The following is an 18,420-nucleotide window of genomic DNA, read 5'->3' on the forward strand; positions in this document are numbered from 1 at the left end:
GGGCAGGTCAGGTCAGTGGCCCTGTGTAGCAGCCTGGTTGAGGGCTCTGGGCTCCTGTTGCACAACTCCAGGGGGCACCATTCATACTGTAAAAAGCCCCTTAATGGAGGGGAGGGAGGACAGGCACTCTGTGGGTGAAGCAGCCTCCTCCCACCCCAGCACCTCTTTCCCATTTATAGCCCCCGAACCTGGGGGCTGAGTAGGCTTTGTGAATGGTGCCCTCCCCAGGTGCACAAATGTACACTCAGCTGCAGCACCCCCTGCTGTCAGGGGCTTTGTCTCTGGCTTCCACTCAGCCTGAACCAGATTTTCTTCCACCTTCCCTGACCCCCTCTGCATCCCCATACACTCAATACACCAGGCTCCTACCTCATGGTCCCTCACCCAGGCTAAGCTCAGACCTCTGGTTGGAGAAAGGAAAGAATGAATAATAGATGGCAGGCACTTTCTAAACCCACAAGTACAGGAAGTGCCGCTGGTGTGGCTTTTGTTATTTCAGCCCCAAGGGCCTGTGTGTGGAACAGTTCCCCCCATCCTGCATCCTCCCATTTACACATCCCTGGCTGGACCCTCTCCTCACCCCCACCTGCCTTTTGCCTGCTGCCTGACTCTTCAGGGTAGGCTCCCCCTTTCCAGGGCCCAGAGCACACAGCTCACCTTGGGAAAAGGAAGTACATTTTCTGTGCCAATCCGTCATGAGACCCTGAGCCTAGGAAGAGACTGGCTGGAGCCCCCACCCCTAGTCATCACTGAAACCGCCAGGCCGTCCTGGGGAATGCAGTCCCTCCCCTCCCCCAGCCCCTGGCTACATTTCACCTCCTGCATTAGCCAAGCTCCTAACCCATGTCCAAATTTGGCCTCCCTATGACATTCAGGCCTGCTCACTCTCCTTCTCCCTGGCAGGGTCAGCTTGGTGAATGATTACACAGAAGACTTTGGTCTCAGGGATGCAGCTCAAAGCAAAACACCAGTCTGGGAAGCCTTCCCTCCCCAGCTGGGCTGGGTCTGCTCTTCTGAGACTCTTTATCTGTTGTCCCATAAAGCCCCTCCTTTGGTTACATGATTATAATGCCCTGTAGCCACACTTTCAGCCGCTTTGTGCATGTAGACATTCATTTCAAGCTCACAGAAGCTTTGTGAGGCAAAGGGCAGGGATGTTATCCCCCCTTAAAGACAAGGATATTGGCCCAGAGAAGTGCAGGAGCCTGGCCAAGGTCACATAGTGGCCACAGCATCCCCACCCCCAACCCCTCATCAGTGCCCTCTGTTGTTCTCAGCATCCTTGGCGCATGAATAAGAAAGTGCTGTGGAGAGCATACCATGTGCTGCCCACACCCAGGGCACTCGGACCTGAGCCAGCCAGGGAGGGCGGTGCCTGGGGTCCCCAGCAAGAGGCTGAGTCAGAGAAGGGGGAGTGCAGGGCTGCAGGAGCACAGTGTGAAACAATTGACCAAAAGATGGAGGATTCTGGGGTTTCAAGTGCGTGTTCCTCACAAAGAGAGGGAATGGACATTTGCTAAGCACAAAAGCATACCATTATCAGATGGTGTTTCTTTAAAATCCCACCAACAGTCCTATGAAAGAGATCTATTTACTGACACCATGGTTATTTTATGGCAGATACTGTTCTAACTAGAAAGTTAATATAAGCTACATCATGACCCAGTTATAATTTGTACCAGGCACTTACATGTAGACACATACACCTCAATCCCCTTAGCAAGCATATGTGGTAGCAACTGTCATCACTCCTGTTCTACAGATAAGGAAACTGAGGCATGAAGAGGTTAAGTAAGTTGCCTGAGGTTATACCCTGGTAAGTGGTGGGGTTATGATTCGAGTCTAAGTATCTGGCTCCTGAGCCCCCACAATATCCCCAGATTTAACCACTCTACTATCTACCTCTGGCTTTAGCATGGATTTACCAAAGACAAGCAAGAAAAGGTGGAGGGACAGGACTTGAATCCACGCCTGGCTGAGACTCTGATGCCCCCCTCAGTCTGCACTTTGACTTCTCTCATCCTGCCACATCACGTGCATGGTCCTTACTGCTGCTCGCTCACCCAAGCACAGACATCCTCAGCCCTTATGTTCCGGTCTTGCAGATGCTTTCTTATCTCAGGGAGCCCTTGTTCTCTGCTTCACCCTCTCTATATCTGATGGGACCAATCAGTCACCAGTTGATGCAGGATGCTCCCTCCAGGCAGTACCCTCATTCCGGGCCAGCTCACAGCTCTGACAGGGCTATGGTGGCTGCCTAGATTCTGATAAGCCAAGGCCAGAGCAATGGTCACGTGGCACTGAGGTGGGCAACCTGTGGTGGTTGTGGCAGGTGCTCTGGAACTTCCAGGGAGGGGGTCATGTAACTGTGGATCCCAAGCTTAGCCAGTCTAGGAGAAAGTAAAAGTTGGGCGGGGGCTCAGAAGAGCAGCTCAGGTCCTGAACCTGGCTGGCTCAGGTCCGAGTGCCCTGGGTGTGGGCAGCACATGGTATGCTCTCCACAGCACTTTCTTATTCATGCGCCAAGGATGCTGAGAACAACAGAGGGCACTGATGAGGGGTTGGGGGTGGGGATGCTGTGGCCACTATGTGAGTGAGTCACAGTCCAGTGGGATAACAGCATTTAACAAGAGGGAGAGAAGGACTGCCTGCATCTTGAACTCGGGATCCCAGGTCTGCCACTTTCCAGCTGTGTGGCTTTGGGCAAGTTACTTAACCATTCTATGTCAGTTTCCTTATCTGTAAAGTGTTGATAACAATAGCTTGTACCTGCTTTGGAGGAATGATTCTGGAGAGTTTATGTGTTAGTCCATATAAAGCATTTCGAACAGCCAGGCAAGCAATAAATGTTAACTATAATAATTATTATTACATATAATTTTACATAAATTTATTATGATAATCATTATTATTAACATATATTGTACATGTACTAAGAAATAATTGTACACATCCATCAATGTCTTTTTTGCTTGGTCAAGTCTGTCCTCAGCTTTGTTTGTCCATCCACTGTCCTGCCAGGCTGGACACAACAGGCTGAGTGATAGGTGGCCATCTGTCTGCCCCTAGGGACACTGGGCCTGTCTTCTCTGGCTGCCCCTCCTAGAGCAGTCCCTTCTGAGGTGAAAGCACTTGGCCACCTGCCTGATGGCTGGCAGTGGCCCTCACTGGGGTACTTTCTCTTTCCGGGAACAAATATTCCTCTGGTGACACCCCAGTAGCCCACAAACCTCTTCAGTCCCTCTCCCCAGGCCAAACTCACTTTCTTTCTCTACTTCCTGCATACTAGTCTCTTTCCAGATTTGTCCACTAGCATGGGATGTTAGCAGACAGAGCATTCACATCTATTGTGGATGTATGCTGTGCTGGAGTTGCTAGTGTTTTGTTTAATCCTCCCAACACCACTGCAAACTGTCCTCGTTCTCTTGATTACACAGAAGCGGAAACAGACACTGAAATGTCCAATCACATGCCTCAGGTCACACCACTAGGAAAGGGTGGCCTAGGACAGAAGCCCAGGACTGTTTCCACTATGGACGATTTCTCCCCTGACTGGCTCTAATCATGGCTGTAGACAGAACCAGGACTGCACGTGGGTTCTACCCTCTTGCTGGACACACAGGTCCCCTGTCAATTCTAGCTGGTGGATTGGGCTATCCACCGGACACACATTCTTAAATGAATGTGAAGGGAGAGGGAAGAAGGCCTCATCTCTACTTCTGGAAGCCTTTGGACATTGGCAAATACGCCCTGAAGGAGTCCTGTTAACTCATATAGAATGTTCCTCTCAAGGTCGAGGACATTGATCAGAGAGGCAAGGTTTGTTTGCCTCCTGGGCTCCGCATGTTTAGGTCTTGGGAAACACAAAGAACCAGCTAACATTAGGAGAATGTGGTCAGAGAAGGAGAACTGGCCCAACTCCAGCAGCAAGAGGGGATTAGAAGCATGCCTTCCTCGATGGTCAGGAAGGTAGGGCCACAAATAAGTGACAGGGGTCACAAACTCATGCACTTCCAGAAGCGTGGCAGGTGGACTGAGATCAAGCCAGAGGGGACATCATATATGCCTACTGGGAGTGAGCTGAGGGGGGACACCTGGTTTACAGGTGCCAGACGGTCAGTGTTAGGTGGAAAATCTAGGCCCAGATGCCACCTTCTCTGATTTTTTTCAAGAGAAGCTGTAAATTCAGATGTATATGGAAAAATTTTCTAATGTTTAAGGTACAATTTTGTTATAAAACATTGTACTGATTAAAGACTACATGTCTGTAGGCTGGATGTGTCCCAAAGAACACCAGTGACCGCTTCTGAGACACAGTATTTCATTCAGTCCTGGAGACCTTGGGCCTGGGCTCTCTGGAGAGAAGACAGCCAGTGTCCTCTCCCTTGGGCTCATCAGGCAGCACCTGTCATCAGTGACTACAGGATGGAGTGAGTGGGAGAGCTTTAGTCCCCTTCCCCCTTACCTCTGTCAGCCCTGAAATACCGCAATAAGCATGAAACTCAGTTTGCAAACAGGCTCCTCAAGCCCTTCCTTCCAGGCTATGGCTCCTAAGCCGGCCCTATCACCTTTACAGTGGGGCTGGAGTAGCCTGGGGTCCCGAGGGGCTGCCCTCACCTGAAGCCTCAGGTGGGATGCAGACCTAGCTGTTTGTAAACAAGCCCTAACTAACACTGGTATAAGCACGATGGTCTCTCCACTCACATAATAGTTGAATGTAGACAGTCCTGGCTGGTAAGACTCTGACCCACAGGCTGTCCAGGACCCCAGCTCCTCCTGTTTTATTGCTCTGTTATCCCCAGAAGTTCCCTCTGACAATGTGGTTCATCATGGCGCACGCCCCTGTCTATATTCCTGCCAGAGGGGAAAGGGGGCCAGGGAGGCGTGCCCCTTCCCTTTAAGGACACTTCCAGGCCGTTATATACAGCCCTTCTGCTCATATTCTGTTGGTCATCAGTTAGTCTCCTGGCTACATTCAGCTATGAGGGAGGCTGGGAAATGTTTTTATTTGGGTGACCATGTACCCAAGTAAAGTGCTATGGAAAATTTCTATGGATGAAGGGGAGAACATATATTGGGGAGTGGAGGTCAGGTCTCAGCCACACTTTCCATTAGAACTTAATTCCTGATGGTGTCCCCTCGGGAGGAAGCCCTATTGAGTTACTAGGCCTCAGTATGAAGTCTGCAGGAATCAGTTATCTGATTATGGAAAAGTCCAGGGCAGTGAACATCAGCCAGACCAGGAAGTTGGAGCCTGGGATGAGAAAGAGGCCTCAGGAAGTGTCCAGGGGTCAGATCACCAGTGGTTGCTTTTCTGGTTTGCAGAACAGATGTGGGGAGACCCTTTTCCTTGTACACAAGCCAAGGGAAGGCAGAAGTCCCTTGGAATGTTCCTATGGAAATATTAGTTACACCCACTACAGATTTCCATTTCCTGTGCTGACTCTGATGGATTGGAGCTGGGGTAGGGTGCGGTATGATAGGGGAAAAAGCAAAGCCAGGAATCACTGTGATAGACAGAAAAAAAAAAGAAAGAAAAAAGAAAAAGAAAAAAAAGCTTTGTAATATCCAAAATTCCTCTAGGGGGCAGTACTATCCCCCTTTGAGAACAACTGGCTGAACTCACCAGGGGCAGAACCCACACCCGGGAGCCATGTGCAGTGTCCACTATACCAATGCCAGGCCAGTCCTGTACCACACGCTGGGAATACCTGGGTCACTAAGGCAGCCTTGGTCTCTCCCTCGTCTCTCCCCTCCACAGTCTAGCTAGACACGAAACGGGTGATTACACTAATAGTTATTCCTGACCATTGTGATGTGTGCTAAGAAGGAAAAGCACTGCTGTGCAGTCATTTGCCAGAGGGACCCGTCTAGACCCCGGAATATCATGACTGCTTTCCTGGAGAGGTGATCTTTAAGCTGAGGCCTGAAGTATGAATAGGTGGTTCTGCAAAGGAAGAGAAGAAGGCAGCTGGAGGCAGAGAGGACAGCCGACCTCAGAGCTGAGAGGGAGCCTGGCATATTCTAGAAACTGACAAGACACTGGAGCTAGAGCTCGGAGAGTGAGAGGTGGAATGGCCTTGCCCTTTGTCCCAAGGAAATGAATCTGGGCTTCATCCCAAGAGCGCAGTAGGGCTTTGGATAAACCTCCCAAGAGGCTTTTAGCAGGAGAGTGACCTAATCATATTTGTTTTAAGATCACTTGCCTGCAGTGTGGATAATGGGCCAGACATAGCCAGAGTGATGATATGATGATGCGACCGACCAGCTAGGAGGCACCTGCAGTGGCCCGGGAAGGAGAGGGTGGTGGTAAGACTTGGTGGAGTCACTTGGATGCTGTGGGCACGTAGATGGTACCAAAGTCACGGGTGTCAGTAAGGATGAAGATGATTTAGGCTGCAAGCAACTGAAATCCTGGCTCAAATAGACTTAAATGAGCAGAGAGGCAAGGTTTGTTTGCCTCCTGGACACCCCATGTTTAAGCCTTGGGAAAATCAATGTATTAAATGATAAATAGAATGATAAATAGTCTTAAGGGGATCAGCTCACAAACTGGTGTCCAGAGACGCAGTGAGCTCTGGGCACATAGATTATACAACTCTGTCACAGGATCCTTAGGGTGTTGCTTTTTCCAGCTGGAAACCTTTGTGACTGGTGGCACCTTTGCCTGAGTTTTGCTTGGGCCCACTGGGCTCGTTCCACCCACTCAGCCTGGCAGGCTATGCTCAGCTCACAGTACTAGCCCCGATCCCACGCCTGCCAAAGGTGAGGCAGGCACTGAGCAGCAAGGGGTGTGTGAGCGAGTGCAGGGTCCGGCCACTGTGCACAGCCAGGCATGCCAGCTGTGGTGGGGCAGGCAGCTCCAGGTGCTGGTACAGGTGCTGGCTCTGTGCAAGGCTGCAGCTGGACCAGGCATAATGCAAGCGGCTTCCACTGTGACTACCGGGGAATGCGGTGGTGCCCAGAAGCTTAGAGGCACCAGGAACTGCAGAGCCCCGAAGAGGGTGTCACAGCCATGTGACCCCTAGGTCTGGGCTCCCCGAAGGGCTGAAGCTTTTATCTCCTTCTCATCACCTGCAACGTGGCGAGTGGGGTTGGAAGGCAGGTTGTTTCAGCCCTGTTTGTGTTACAGCTATTTCATTCCTGCTATTCAGCAGGTCCTGAGTTCTTGTCCTGTGTCCAGGAAGAATGAGGTACACAGAAAACTGGAGGGTAAGAAAAGTGGAGAGAGCTTCACTGAGTGACAGAACAGCTCTCAGGAGACCCAAAGTGGGGTAGTTCATTTCTGCAAGCAGGTTCTCCTGATGAGTGTCCAGCTCTCAGCAGACAGGAGACCTGCAGAGGGTAACTCCTCACTGCAGGCAGGTCTTCCTGACCAGTGGAGGAGACCTGACCCAGAGTGGGTAGCTCCTTCCTGCACCTGGTAGTCCCAACATCTGTCTGAGTCTAGCTGAGTCCTGAGATTTTATGGGCTCAGAAGGTAGGAAGTGTGCGCTGATTGGTCCATGGGTGGCCAGGAGCAGGCCAGGGGAAAAAGTACCATAAGTTCTCACTCTGGGCTGAGGACTCCACCTGGAACTGGCAACCCAGCCCCCAGGCTTCAGGCCATCCCTGGCTTGTAGGTGGGGTTTCACCAGGGACCCACCCCTTTCTGCCCAGGAGACTGTCTGCCTCCTACTGCCATCAACATGCCTAGGGCACCTAGGCTGTTCATGCAGAGGGGTGCTTGCAGGTCTGGACAGAGCTGCCCCTCAGCTTCCCTCCTGAGCTTGTCAGTGCTCAAAGTCCGGGGGGCATTGAGGCAACAAGGGGCTGGCATGTCAGTGCACACACCTGGCTGGGTTGCAACAGCACCTGGGCTTGGACAAAACTTTGCTCCACCCTGGAGTGGGTGACTGGAGTGGGGAGAGGCCAGAGAGTGGGAGAAGGCACTTCTGAGCCTGCAAGCTTCCTGGGCCCTGGAGAGTGCAGGGATGCCTGGGTCTGGGGCCACAGCCAAGCAGCTGCAGCTGTGCCTGGGAGCTCTGGGCTCCCACCCCACCAACTTGGTAGGGGGTGGGGCTCCCACCTGTTCCCAGCCCCCACCGGCTCTGCAGAGTGCACAGCACTGGCCAGTCTCTCCACTGCAGTCTGCGTCTTGGCAGTGGCCATTCCAGATGGGCCACTGCTGTCAGCAACTCCATAGTATCATCCTGCACCCAGGCAGGCTCCATTTTTCTCTCTGGTCTGCTGTCCATTGTGTCTGCTATGTCCTTAACTGGTCAGCAATTGGATCTATAAGCTTCCTCATGCACACGAAGCAGGAGAGGGAGTTGGGCTTCTCTATTCATGGCATATAAATCTGTCTCTCCAGGGGAATGACTTAGGACACAGGTCTCTTGCTAGACCGATAGCCATTGCCAAGAAATGTGCTCAGATAGAGTGGGATCCATCCTGGAGCTGGGGCTACATAACTGAGCAGTCAGGTTCTGCTAGGAGGGAAGCAGATCTGGATGAATGTTGAGGGAATCAAATGTCCACCTCATCTTGAGGGGAGATGAGAAGGGTACAGTTGGGAGGAAGGGGAGAGGGTCCAAGCAGCTAGAGAATGTGCTGTGATGAGAATGGGCTCAGACTCTCCTCACTTTCCTTTTCCCCACCCCCATGCTCATCCCAGCTCTGTCCTTTACCAGTCTTCCACTTCTTGGGAGCACTTCCCACAGTGCCTATAGATGTGGTTGCCACCCTCTGTGGTCTCTACCCCCTGACCAGAAGCTCCCTGAAGGCAGGGATGTGACTTATTTTCAACAAGTCAGAAGTGATGGATGAATGTTTATTCTTTCAGTCCATCATTTAGAAAGAATTTATGGAGACCGTGTTTTGCACCAGGTGCTGTTTCAGGCACTGAGGAAACAGCACTGGACAAAACAGACAAAAACCTTTGCATCCTTGGAGCAGACATTCTGATGGGGAAGACAGAAAACCAGTAAGACACATGTGCTACACAGTGATTGGTGCTAGAGAAAAAGCCTGAAATGGAGATGAAAGAGGGAAAGCTGTGGTTTTCAATTGTGTGGCCAGGTTGGTCTCATTGGAGTGAATATCTGAAGGAAGGGAAGACATGCCAGCCAGAGGGAACAGCTGGCAGAGACCCTGGGGAGGCGCTGGTCTGGCCTGTCTGGGGAACAGCTGGAAGGCTAGTACGCTTGAAGGAGCATGGGTCCTGGGGAGGTCAGCGAGGTCAGCCAGGGCTTTTAAGGTTACATAAGGCCTTTGAGTTTTGTGCTGAGTGAGATGGGAGCAAAATCGGAAGACTTTGAGTAAAACCAGGTCATGAGAATTGGATTGAGGATAGACCGTGGGGGCAAGGGCAGAGCAGGAGACACATAGGGAGTCTATGGAGTTCATTAAATGACTCAGGCAAGGGATGACAGGCTTCCACTGGGGGCAGTTACAATGGAGATGGTGAGAAATGGTGGGATTTTGGATGTATTTTGAAGGAGAGTGGGAGGGAGATTTGCAGTTTTGGTGACCTGGTGGGGTTGAAGGTGTCACTGGGTGGGTTCAAGACAGAATGGAGGAGGGAGGTTGGAGACAGAAAGTATGGAGAGCTCATTCCAAGGGCATTGTTGTGAAAAGAGAGAAATGACCAGTAGCTGAAGGGGATGTGGGGTCAAGGGTGTGCTTTCTTGAGAGCAATAGCATCATACTTTTGTGCTGATGGGATGATCCGGTAAACAAGGGAACTTGCTAAGGCAAGAGAGCAAGAGAATCACTGCAGACTCACCACTGAATGGGAGAGAGGGGATGGGGTCTATGTCCAAGTGTCCAGTTGTTCTCAGTGGGGAGTACAGGTGATTCATTCGTAAGAACAGGAGAGAACTCACAGGATTTGGGCAGAGATGCCGAGGGCGTTAGAAGGAGCCTGGGGGCCTGAGGAAGTTCTCTGCTCCGTAAAGAGGAAGCAAACTGAGAGTGGGGTTGGGCGATGGGGTATTCTAGGGGCATCTGGGAGAGAGGGAAACAAGATGTATAGTATGATTGCCCCCAGCAGTGAGGACTCGCTTGAGTTAGGGGTCATGACTACAAAAGGCACCCCTGAGGCCGGCTGTGTTACTCTCCAACACATCAATGGTTGGGGGCAGGCTGAGTTGGATTCGCCAGGGTTATGGCTTAGCCCTGTGAGAATGCTGAATCCCTCAAAATAAGAGAGGGGAAAGGGAGTTGAGATTTTGCGCAGCAGTGCATTTAGGTTGAGTGAACAGATTGGTTAGTGAGGACTTGGGCCGTGGGAAGACGGACAGTGCCGTGACCGGGGCTAGGTGCTGGAGTGCTGGGGGATAGAAGCTCAAAGCCAGGGCCCCTGTGTCAAGAAGTTCATAGGCTGGAAAGGAACCAGGCATAATAAGCGAAACGACTATCACCGTTCAAGGCTTACACCTTGAGCAGCTTTCCCACTGTGGAGACTAGGGAGTGTAGAGATTGTTGAGGATGGGGGACTTGCGGGGGACAGAATGGGCCGCAGCTGGACCCTAGTTCTCCAGGGAACTCAGTATGATTTGAATACAGATCTCTGCCTCCAAAGATGAGTGACTCGACACAGCCGAGGAGAAGGCTTCGAGGCGGGTTGGCGGGGACTCGAACCTCGGAGTCTCTCTCGGCCTGGGGGTCCCAGAAAACCCAAACGGCCGCCCCGGCAGCCTGCAGAGGGGAGAGGACGGGCTCCTGGGCGCAGATCATGGGGCGGGTGGAGAGAGGCGAGAGGCGGGGAGGCTGGGGGCTCGGGGTGCACGGCACGCTGCGCATACTCCCCCTTCAGCGCGCCCTCGGACTTGGTTTCCCCGAAGACACACTCTCATCCCCGCCTCTGATCGCCCACTCCTTCCGCCTGCACTCCTGCCTCCTTCTCACCCCTTCGCCGAGCGCACAGGGCGGCGGCCAAGTCGGCACCGGTGCGCACCAGGCCCGGGCGCCCTGGCTGGTGTGGAGCCTTGGTCACCGGAGGCTCCCGTGGAGCAGGCCCCACGGCGCCTTGTGCACTCTCGGAAGCCGAGCTGCGCGCCCGCATCAGCGGCGCCTGGTTCCTGGCCAGCAGTTGGGACCCGCGGAGCTAGGGACCAGCGCCCCCACAGGCGCCCGTCTGACCCCTGTCCCTCCCCGCCCGCCGCGGGCAGGGCGGATCTGGGTAGGGGCCGGAGGGGAGGGTCCGCCCAGTGGGTGTCCGGTGTCCTCCCTGCAGCCTCTCTCAGGCATTGGCCACTTCTCCGCGGAGGAGCAGCGAAGGCTACAGCTCTCTTGGCGCGGCTGCCTGGGAGCCGGGCGTTTGCTGGGTGGGTGTTCGGGCCCGGTGCTCCCGCTCCCGCCCTGACTGCGCGCCTGTGCGCCGCCCGGGCTGCCCAGCCATGCTGTGCTGCCTGCTGGTGAGGGCCAGCAACCTCCCCAGTGCGAAGAAGGACCGGCGCAGCGACCCTGTCGCAAGCCTGACTTTCCGAGGTGAGAGCCCCGTGGCCGCCGCGCCCACGCTCGGGTGCTACCCGACTCTCGGCGCTCACTGGGGGGTCTGCAGCCCCTGCTCGGGAGCTAACCCTAGTCCAGGCCACAGTTTCTCCCTTTGTCGGCAGGGACAGAAATCCCAGTTCCAACTTCTGCAGGGGGGCGATGAGGAGAAATGAGCAGAGCACAATAAATGCCACAGGGCTTTGAAAAATTGGAAAAGCGAAAGTGCCGTAGGTCAGCGGTTATAACTTTTCTAAGACTGATATCCAGAGGAAATAAAGTCCGAGCTTTTACTGGGTAGTGGGGATAAGGGTAAGTTGGAAGATGGGTGCAGAAGGTAGAGAGGAATCAGGGCCACTGAAAAACGGGGCGTGTAGATGATGTGCTTTGAAAGCTGTCTTTTTTTCATTCATTCATTCATTCATTCATTCATTCATTCATTCACTCATTCATTCACCCATCTTTATCCAACATTGGCTATATTGAATCTGCCCCGTCTTAATCAGTAGGAAAAGGAACAGAATAGGATGGAAATGGCCTTGATACAAGGAATTTTGAGGAATGTCAAGGATATTTTCTCTAAATTCAAGAAGCTAAGCCCCTACGTGTAGTGCTTAGAGTGGATACAGGTATCTCTGTGTGGGGCAGCAGAGAAATCACACACACACACTCCGCTTCTCACCAGGCTTCCTGAATCCCCTTCCCCAGCCCCTCCAAGACGGATTCCCATGGGAGCGGGTGTCTCAGGAGGGGAAAGGGAAGAGGAAGGATCTGTCAAAATTAAGAGATGGAACAATAGCTGTGAGTCAGGACCCCAGTTCTGCAGAGAAAGATAAATGAGGAGAGGAGAGAGGGTCTCCACTTAGCCAGGAGCCACACCCTGTAGCTTTGTGGAATCAATAATCAAAATAAGAATAAGAAAAATCCATGTATCAGAAAAGATGGTCAAATGAAGAGGGAAGAGTGGCTGGTGTTCTCATAAGACTCCTTCAGTGGAGGCACCAAGGGAGCTCTTTAAGTCTGATCCGTGGTCTGAATCATATCTCCAAGCACCCCCAAAATAATGATAGGTGAAAGACACGATTTGGCAAAGGGAGATCTATGTGTAGCTTTTATTCTTTGCTGTGGGACAAGTTATATGTATTCCTCTTTTGAAAAGTGTGATTTGAAACGTTGAAGAAAATTTCGCTATTTTCATTGATCGGTGACATGCCTGGGAGTTCACCATGCAAGAGCAACTTCAAGACAAAGTCCTTCATTCTCCATCGTCCATCAGATGCTACCTAAGGCTTTGCTGTGCAGAAATTGCAGGGTCACGATTGTCTGGAAAATAAATTCCCTAAGGACACTGAGCAGGGCACATATTAGTATATGGCTCTGGATGCTCTAACACTCTTTTGGGTCTGCTCACAACTCTTTCCCTTGTCTTGTAACAGTCCCTTGGTGGCTACCGGTGTCTCCATTTTGCAAATAAGGAAATTGAAACCCAGGGAAGTTAAATGTGTTCAGGTCAGTGGTCACAGCAGGGAGCTACCAGCGCTTGGAGTGGGCACTGTCCTTGAGTCAGGAAGATGACCAAATCCCTTGAGGCCCCTCTTTACTATTGCCCTGGCCCAAGTACCCCGAACACGTGCAGCTGCTATCTCACCCAGATCACTGTATTCCTTCTTTGTAATGCCTTACTATTTATTTGCACTGGTGATCTCCTCGGAAAACAGAAATACCATATAATAGAATGTAACATCTCCAGCTGTTTCAAGTCTATTTGTGTTTCAAAGCCCAGGGCAATGCCACCTTCTCCAGGAGGACACCCAGGATTCCCCTGGCTGTCATGAGTCTCTCCTCTCTGGATGACAAGCAGCAGCACCTTGCTAGGGATGCTCACACCCTTGCCCCCACTGGGCTGTGCTCAGCTCCATGCTTAGGGCATCAGGGTGCCTTGAGAGCAGTGACCTGTCCTATTTGTTCATTGGTTTGTCCCAGTGCTGAGCACAAGTAGGTGCTTTCTAGTGTTTGTGCTCTTTCTGGCCCAGCCTCTAGCCATCCTCCAGGTGTGCCTGGGAGCTTCACTCAGTCTGGGACATGGTCCACTCACTTGACTGTTCTTGAGGATCACTTGTAGAATGTGTTTGAGAAACAGATTCCAGAGTCCCCATCTGAAGATGTTCTGATGCAGCAGGTCTGGAAGGTGACCTAAGAATCAGCATTTAACAGATACCCAATGCAGGTTATTTTGGAACCGCATCTTGGGAAAAATGGGGCTGAGATGTGGTGGCAGGTGAAATTAATGTGCTCCCCCTGGTGGGAGCATTCACGATGGAGTTTGGGGCTGAGTTGATGCCTAAGGAGGGAAACCTATTAGTGGTACATATTTTTGACTGATTGTGTGAATGAACTTACAAAGCATTGTAAGTTCACACTTACACACTGAACTACAATGCTTTGTAAGTTCAGAACTTACAAAGCATTGTAGGCTGGGGGGACTCAACTCTGGCTGCAAGTCAACATTCTGTGTGGGAGCTTTACCAAAGACCACTGCCAACCTCCCTGCCTGCCTTTTCTGAAGCCAAATCCTTTCCGGTGGGGCCCCAGGCATAGGTGTTGTCTCTGACAAATTTTCAGGTGTTTTGGATGTGCATCAGGGTTGAGAAGCACTGAGCCCAACCTTCTCATGGCACAGATGGGACAGTGGCCCGCTTGCCGAGAAGCCAGCCTGCACTGTGTGTTTGGCTCCTACAGGCAGCCTGAAATGTATGGGGCTGGGCTGGCCGCACTTTCCTTGCAGTTGTTCCCTGTCTCGGATGTAATTTCATGACCTGCCTCCCAAAATAGACTATGAGCTCTGGGAGGCTGGACTCTGAGGGCAATTTTTTGGCTTCCCCGTCTAAGGACTTCTATTAATAGTAGAGGCTACTAATGAATACTGCTCATTCTTTTTTTTATATTAATTAATTCATTAACTAAAAATACCATGAGTAACTGGGCCGTGGTAGATGTTTTTGACTGATTGTGTGAACGAGCAGCTTAATTTCCTATAGTATTTAATCGTCTGTACTTCTTTTCTGCCCTGCCCATTTTCCATTCCGTAATGTGATTATTTATATCCCTCTATTCATGCATTTAGCTCATTGAACAAATATTTATTGAGTACCTACTATGTGCCTGGTGCTGTTGTTCTAGGTGCTTGGATGCATGCAAGAACAAAACCAGATCCCTGCTACTTTAAAGCTGAAACATCTTATTTCCTTGAAGGCTGGATCTGCTATGTCCCCACATGGTGAATTTCTGCCCTGTGTCACCAGCCTGGAACCCAGAAGTCATTACTGACACTTCCCTCTCCCTCATCCTGTCAGTCCTATCAGGGCATCTTCTCCTCCAGCCTCCCCCTCCCACCTCTTCTCTTCTCTATCTCCTGGGGGTCTCTAGATTTTGGACAGGAGTCGGGAGATCTTATAGAACTAGTTGGAGGTGGATTCCTATCCTCAGGGAACACTCTTCACTCACCTGTGTAGGGAAAGTGGGCTGAAGGCCCCAGACTCTCGGAACCTAGCTGTTTACACATCACAAATGACTTAAAATATTGAAAACAGCAGCCAGGCGCGGTGGCTCATGCCTATAATCCCAGTACATTGGGAGGCTGAGGTGGGTGGATCACGAGGTGAGGAGATCAAGACCATCCTGGCTAAAACGGTGAAACTCCGTCTCTACTAAAAATACAAAAAAATTAGCTGGGCGTAGTGGCAGGTGCCTGTAATCCCAACTGCTCAGGAGGCTGAGGCAGGAGAATAGCGTGAACCCGGGAGATGGAGGTTGCAGTGAGCCGAGATTGAGCCACTGCACTCCAGCCTGGGCAACAGAGCAAGACTCCATCTCAAAAAAAANAAAAAAAAAAAAAAAAGAAGAAGAAGAAAAGAGCTTTATGTCCTTCTTTCCTTCTACCTCCCTCCCTCCCTCCCTCCCTTCCTTCTTTCCTTTCTTTCTTTCTTGTTCTTTTTTTGTTTTTGAAATTGAATTTCGCTCTTATTACCCAGGTTGGAGTACAATGGCACGATCTCGGCTCACTGCAACCTCCGCCTCCCGGGTTCAAGTGATTCTCCTGCTTCAGCCTCCTGGGTAGCTGGGATTACAGGCACCTGCAACCATGCCTGGCTAATTTTTTTTTTTTTTTTTTTTTTAGTAGAGATGGGGTTTCACCATGCTGCCCAGGCTGGTCTTGAACTCCTGACATCAGGCAATCCACCTGCCTTGGCCTTCCAGAGTGCTTGTATTACAGGCATGAGCCACTGCGCCTGGCCTGTTTTCTTTTTAGAAACATAATATGTACTTGCTGTTAAAAATGACAAACTACAGAAAGGCATGAGGCAAAAGTAAAAAATAGCCCCAAATCATGCCATGTTGAATTAACTTGTTAACAATTTGACACGTTTCCTCCAAGATTTTTTTCCCTTTTAAAAAAAATTTTAATTATGAAATTTAACATGCAAGCAAAGTACAGAAGATATAAATATATGATTTAATACAGTAGTTCTCAACTGGGGGCAGTTTTTTCCTCAGAGGACATTTGCCAATGTCTGGAGACATTTTGGGTTGTTGCCACAGGGGTTGGCGGCACAGGGTGTGTATTTACAGGATAGAGGCCGGGGATGCTGCTAGACATTCCACAGTGCAAGGGGAGGTCCCCCACACCAACCACAGAGTTATTCAGCCCAAATAGTAATAATGCCATGGTGGAGAGTAAATATGTGTGTGAAGAGAATACCTGTGTGATATCACCCAGGTCAAACAGGTCAAGAAATAGCACCTGGTCATTCCCATTTCTCCACCAGAAGTCTCCAGACTCTTTCTTTCTAGAAGTAATCCCATCATAGATTCTTTCCCCCAAATGTTTGCACATTTGCTGAAAATAAACCAGGGGCCGGGTGTGGTGGCTCACGCCTATAATCCCAGCACTTTGGGAGGCTGAGGTGGGCAGATTGCTTGAGGCCAGGAGTTTGAGACCAGCCAACAGGGTGAAACCCCGTGTCTACTAAAAAATACAAAAATTAGATAGGCGTGGTGGTGCGTGCCTGTAATCCCAGCTACTTCGGGGGGCAGAGGCACAAGAACCGCTTGAACCCAGGAGGTGGAGGCTGCAGTGAGCCAATATCTCACCACTGCTCTCCAGCCTGGATGACAGAATGACACTCTGTCTCAAAAAAATTAATTAATTAATTTTTAAAAAGGGGCATTTTTTTTATGTCAGTAAGTATTCTTCTGTAAAACCTTTTAAAATGTCTGCATAATATTTTATTATGTGAATGTACCATCATTAATTTACTCAACCTCCTATTGATGACTCTTTAGGTTATATAAATGTTTATATTTATATCCAGTGCTTAAATTATACAGTCACTGTGAGGCACATTCTGGTGACTAAATCTTTGGCCACATATTTAATTATTTCCTTTGGGTAAATACCAGAAGATAAATTGCTATGTCAGAGGTTATAGACAGATTTAATGCATTGCTGCATTTCTCAAATTGTTCTTAAAGTCTAAATTGAATAAAGATACAGACTTTGAATAAAGTCTGTATCAACTTTATTCTCCTGTCAGCCAAGTATGAGGGCTTATTTTTCTAATAATCCTGCTAACACAAAGCACTGTCCTATAAATCTTTGACACGTTCTAAAGGTACAAATACTATTTGTGATACTTTATTGTTATCATCTGTTTGTATTTATTCTTACTGAATTACTTTTTCATTTGCCCATGGTGGGGCGTGTTTGTCTTTTCCTTCATTAGTTGCAAGTGTTCTTTATATATTGAGAATGTTACAATTTTTGTCATAGATGTTTCTAATATCTTCCCCAGTTCTAATTGGCCTTCTGAGTTTTAAGACTGCTTCTCTTGAAGTCCATTTCACCATGGCTCCCTCCCTTTTTGGCCACTTCTGTGGTTCCAGCTAGGATTTAGAAAGGTGGGGTGGAGGGTGGTTGAGGGGAGAGGAGCAGCGCTCTGCGGGTGATAGGGGAGACAGCTGCCCAGTTCCTGGGGTGTCCAGACCTGAGTAAACCATGGCAGGGCAGGTGTCAGAATGACCATCTACCTGTGCTTTTTGTTTGGGGGTGTCTGTACCAAGAGGTAATACAGGCCCTTCCTTCAGCCCAGGCTAGGGCCATCTTTCCTTCTTTCACTTGCTGCTGCCTTGGGGTTTTCTGCTGATTCTTTGAATTTCTGTCACTTTCTTGGTCTTATGAGTATTCTAATGGGGCCGTCAAGAAATGCCCTGCACAAAGTAAGCCCTCGATAAATATTTGGGGGAAAAGCAAGAGTCTGCATCCAGGCTGCTGCAGGATCCAAAGCCCCCTGCAGCTTGTGAGAGTAACTCCTGTTGCCTGACTCATGGGCAGATGCAGCTGTCTCTCCGTCTCTCTCACTGGGAGTCTGAGACACCGCAACTTCTCTCCTTCTCTCTGTCCCCTCTCTAGGAGGGACATCCGAGCATGGGAGACCTCTTCTGCTCCTCCTCCTTCCCATTCCCCAAGCTGATACTGGCTGATAGACCTCAGGCCCACCATCTATGTCCACACCCTTTCCCACCTGGACTTAAAAAAAAATTGTGGTAAAATGCACATAACATGAAATGCATCATCTTAGCCATTTTTAAGTATACAGTTCTGTGGCATTAATCTTTGTGCAGTTATCACCATCTCCAGAACTTGTCATCCTCCCCAACCAAAACTCTGTATCCATGGAACACTAACTCCCTATTCCCCTCCCTCACTGTCCCTGGTAATCACAGTTCTACTTTCTCTATGATTTATTTTTCATTTTTTGAGACAGAGCTTTGCTCTTGTTGCCCAGGCTGGGGTGCAATGGTGCGATCTCGCCTCACCACAACCTCTGCCTTCCGGGTTTGAGTGATTCTCCTCCCTCGGCCTCCTCAGTAGCTAGGATTACAGGC

At 50.2% G+C, this 18,420-nt stretch overlaps 1 protein-coding gene across 17 annotated transcripts in view; it reads left to right on the top strand.

The window, feature by feature from the left end:
* Positions 1-18,420, top strand: part of DYSF (dysferlin) — a 236,488-nt gene that overhangs the window by 2,306 nt on the left and 215,762 nt on the right. For 9 of the 17 annotated variants that reach the window (XM_017877593.1, XM_017877597.1, XM_017877609.1 and 6 more), the window contains exon 1: positions 11,191-11,472. The exons of the other annotated variants lie outside the window; for them this stretch is intronic. In XM_017877593.1, the coding sequence (XP_017733082.1) occupies positions 11,382-11,472 (91 nt within the window). In that variant the 5' untranslated portion in view covers positions 11,191-11,381. Of the gene's footprint in view, positions 1-11,190; positions 11,473-18,420 lie in introns of those variants that run through there. 17 annotated transcript variants of the gene reach the window in all.

This window comes from Rhinopithecus bieti, unplaced genomic scaffold (assembly GCF_001698545.2).
Source record: "Rhinopithecus bieti isolate Rb0 unplaced genomic scaffold, ASM169854v2 scaffold_10706, whole genome shotgun sequence".
NCBI classification, from domain to species: Eukaryota; Metazoa; Chordata; class Mammalia; order Primates; family Cercopithecidae; genus Rhinopithecus; species Rhinopithecus bieti.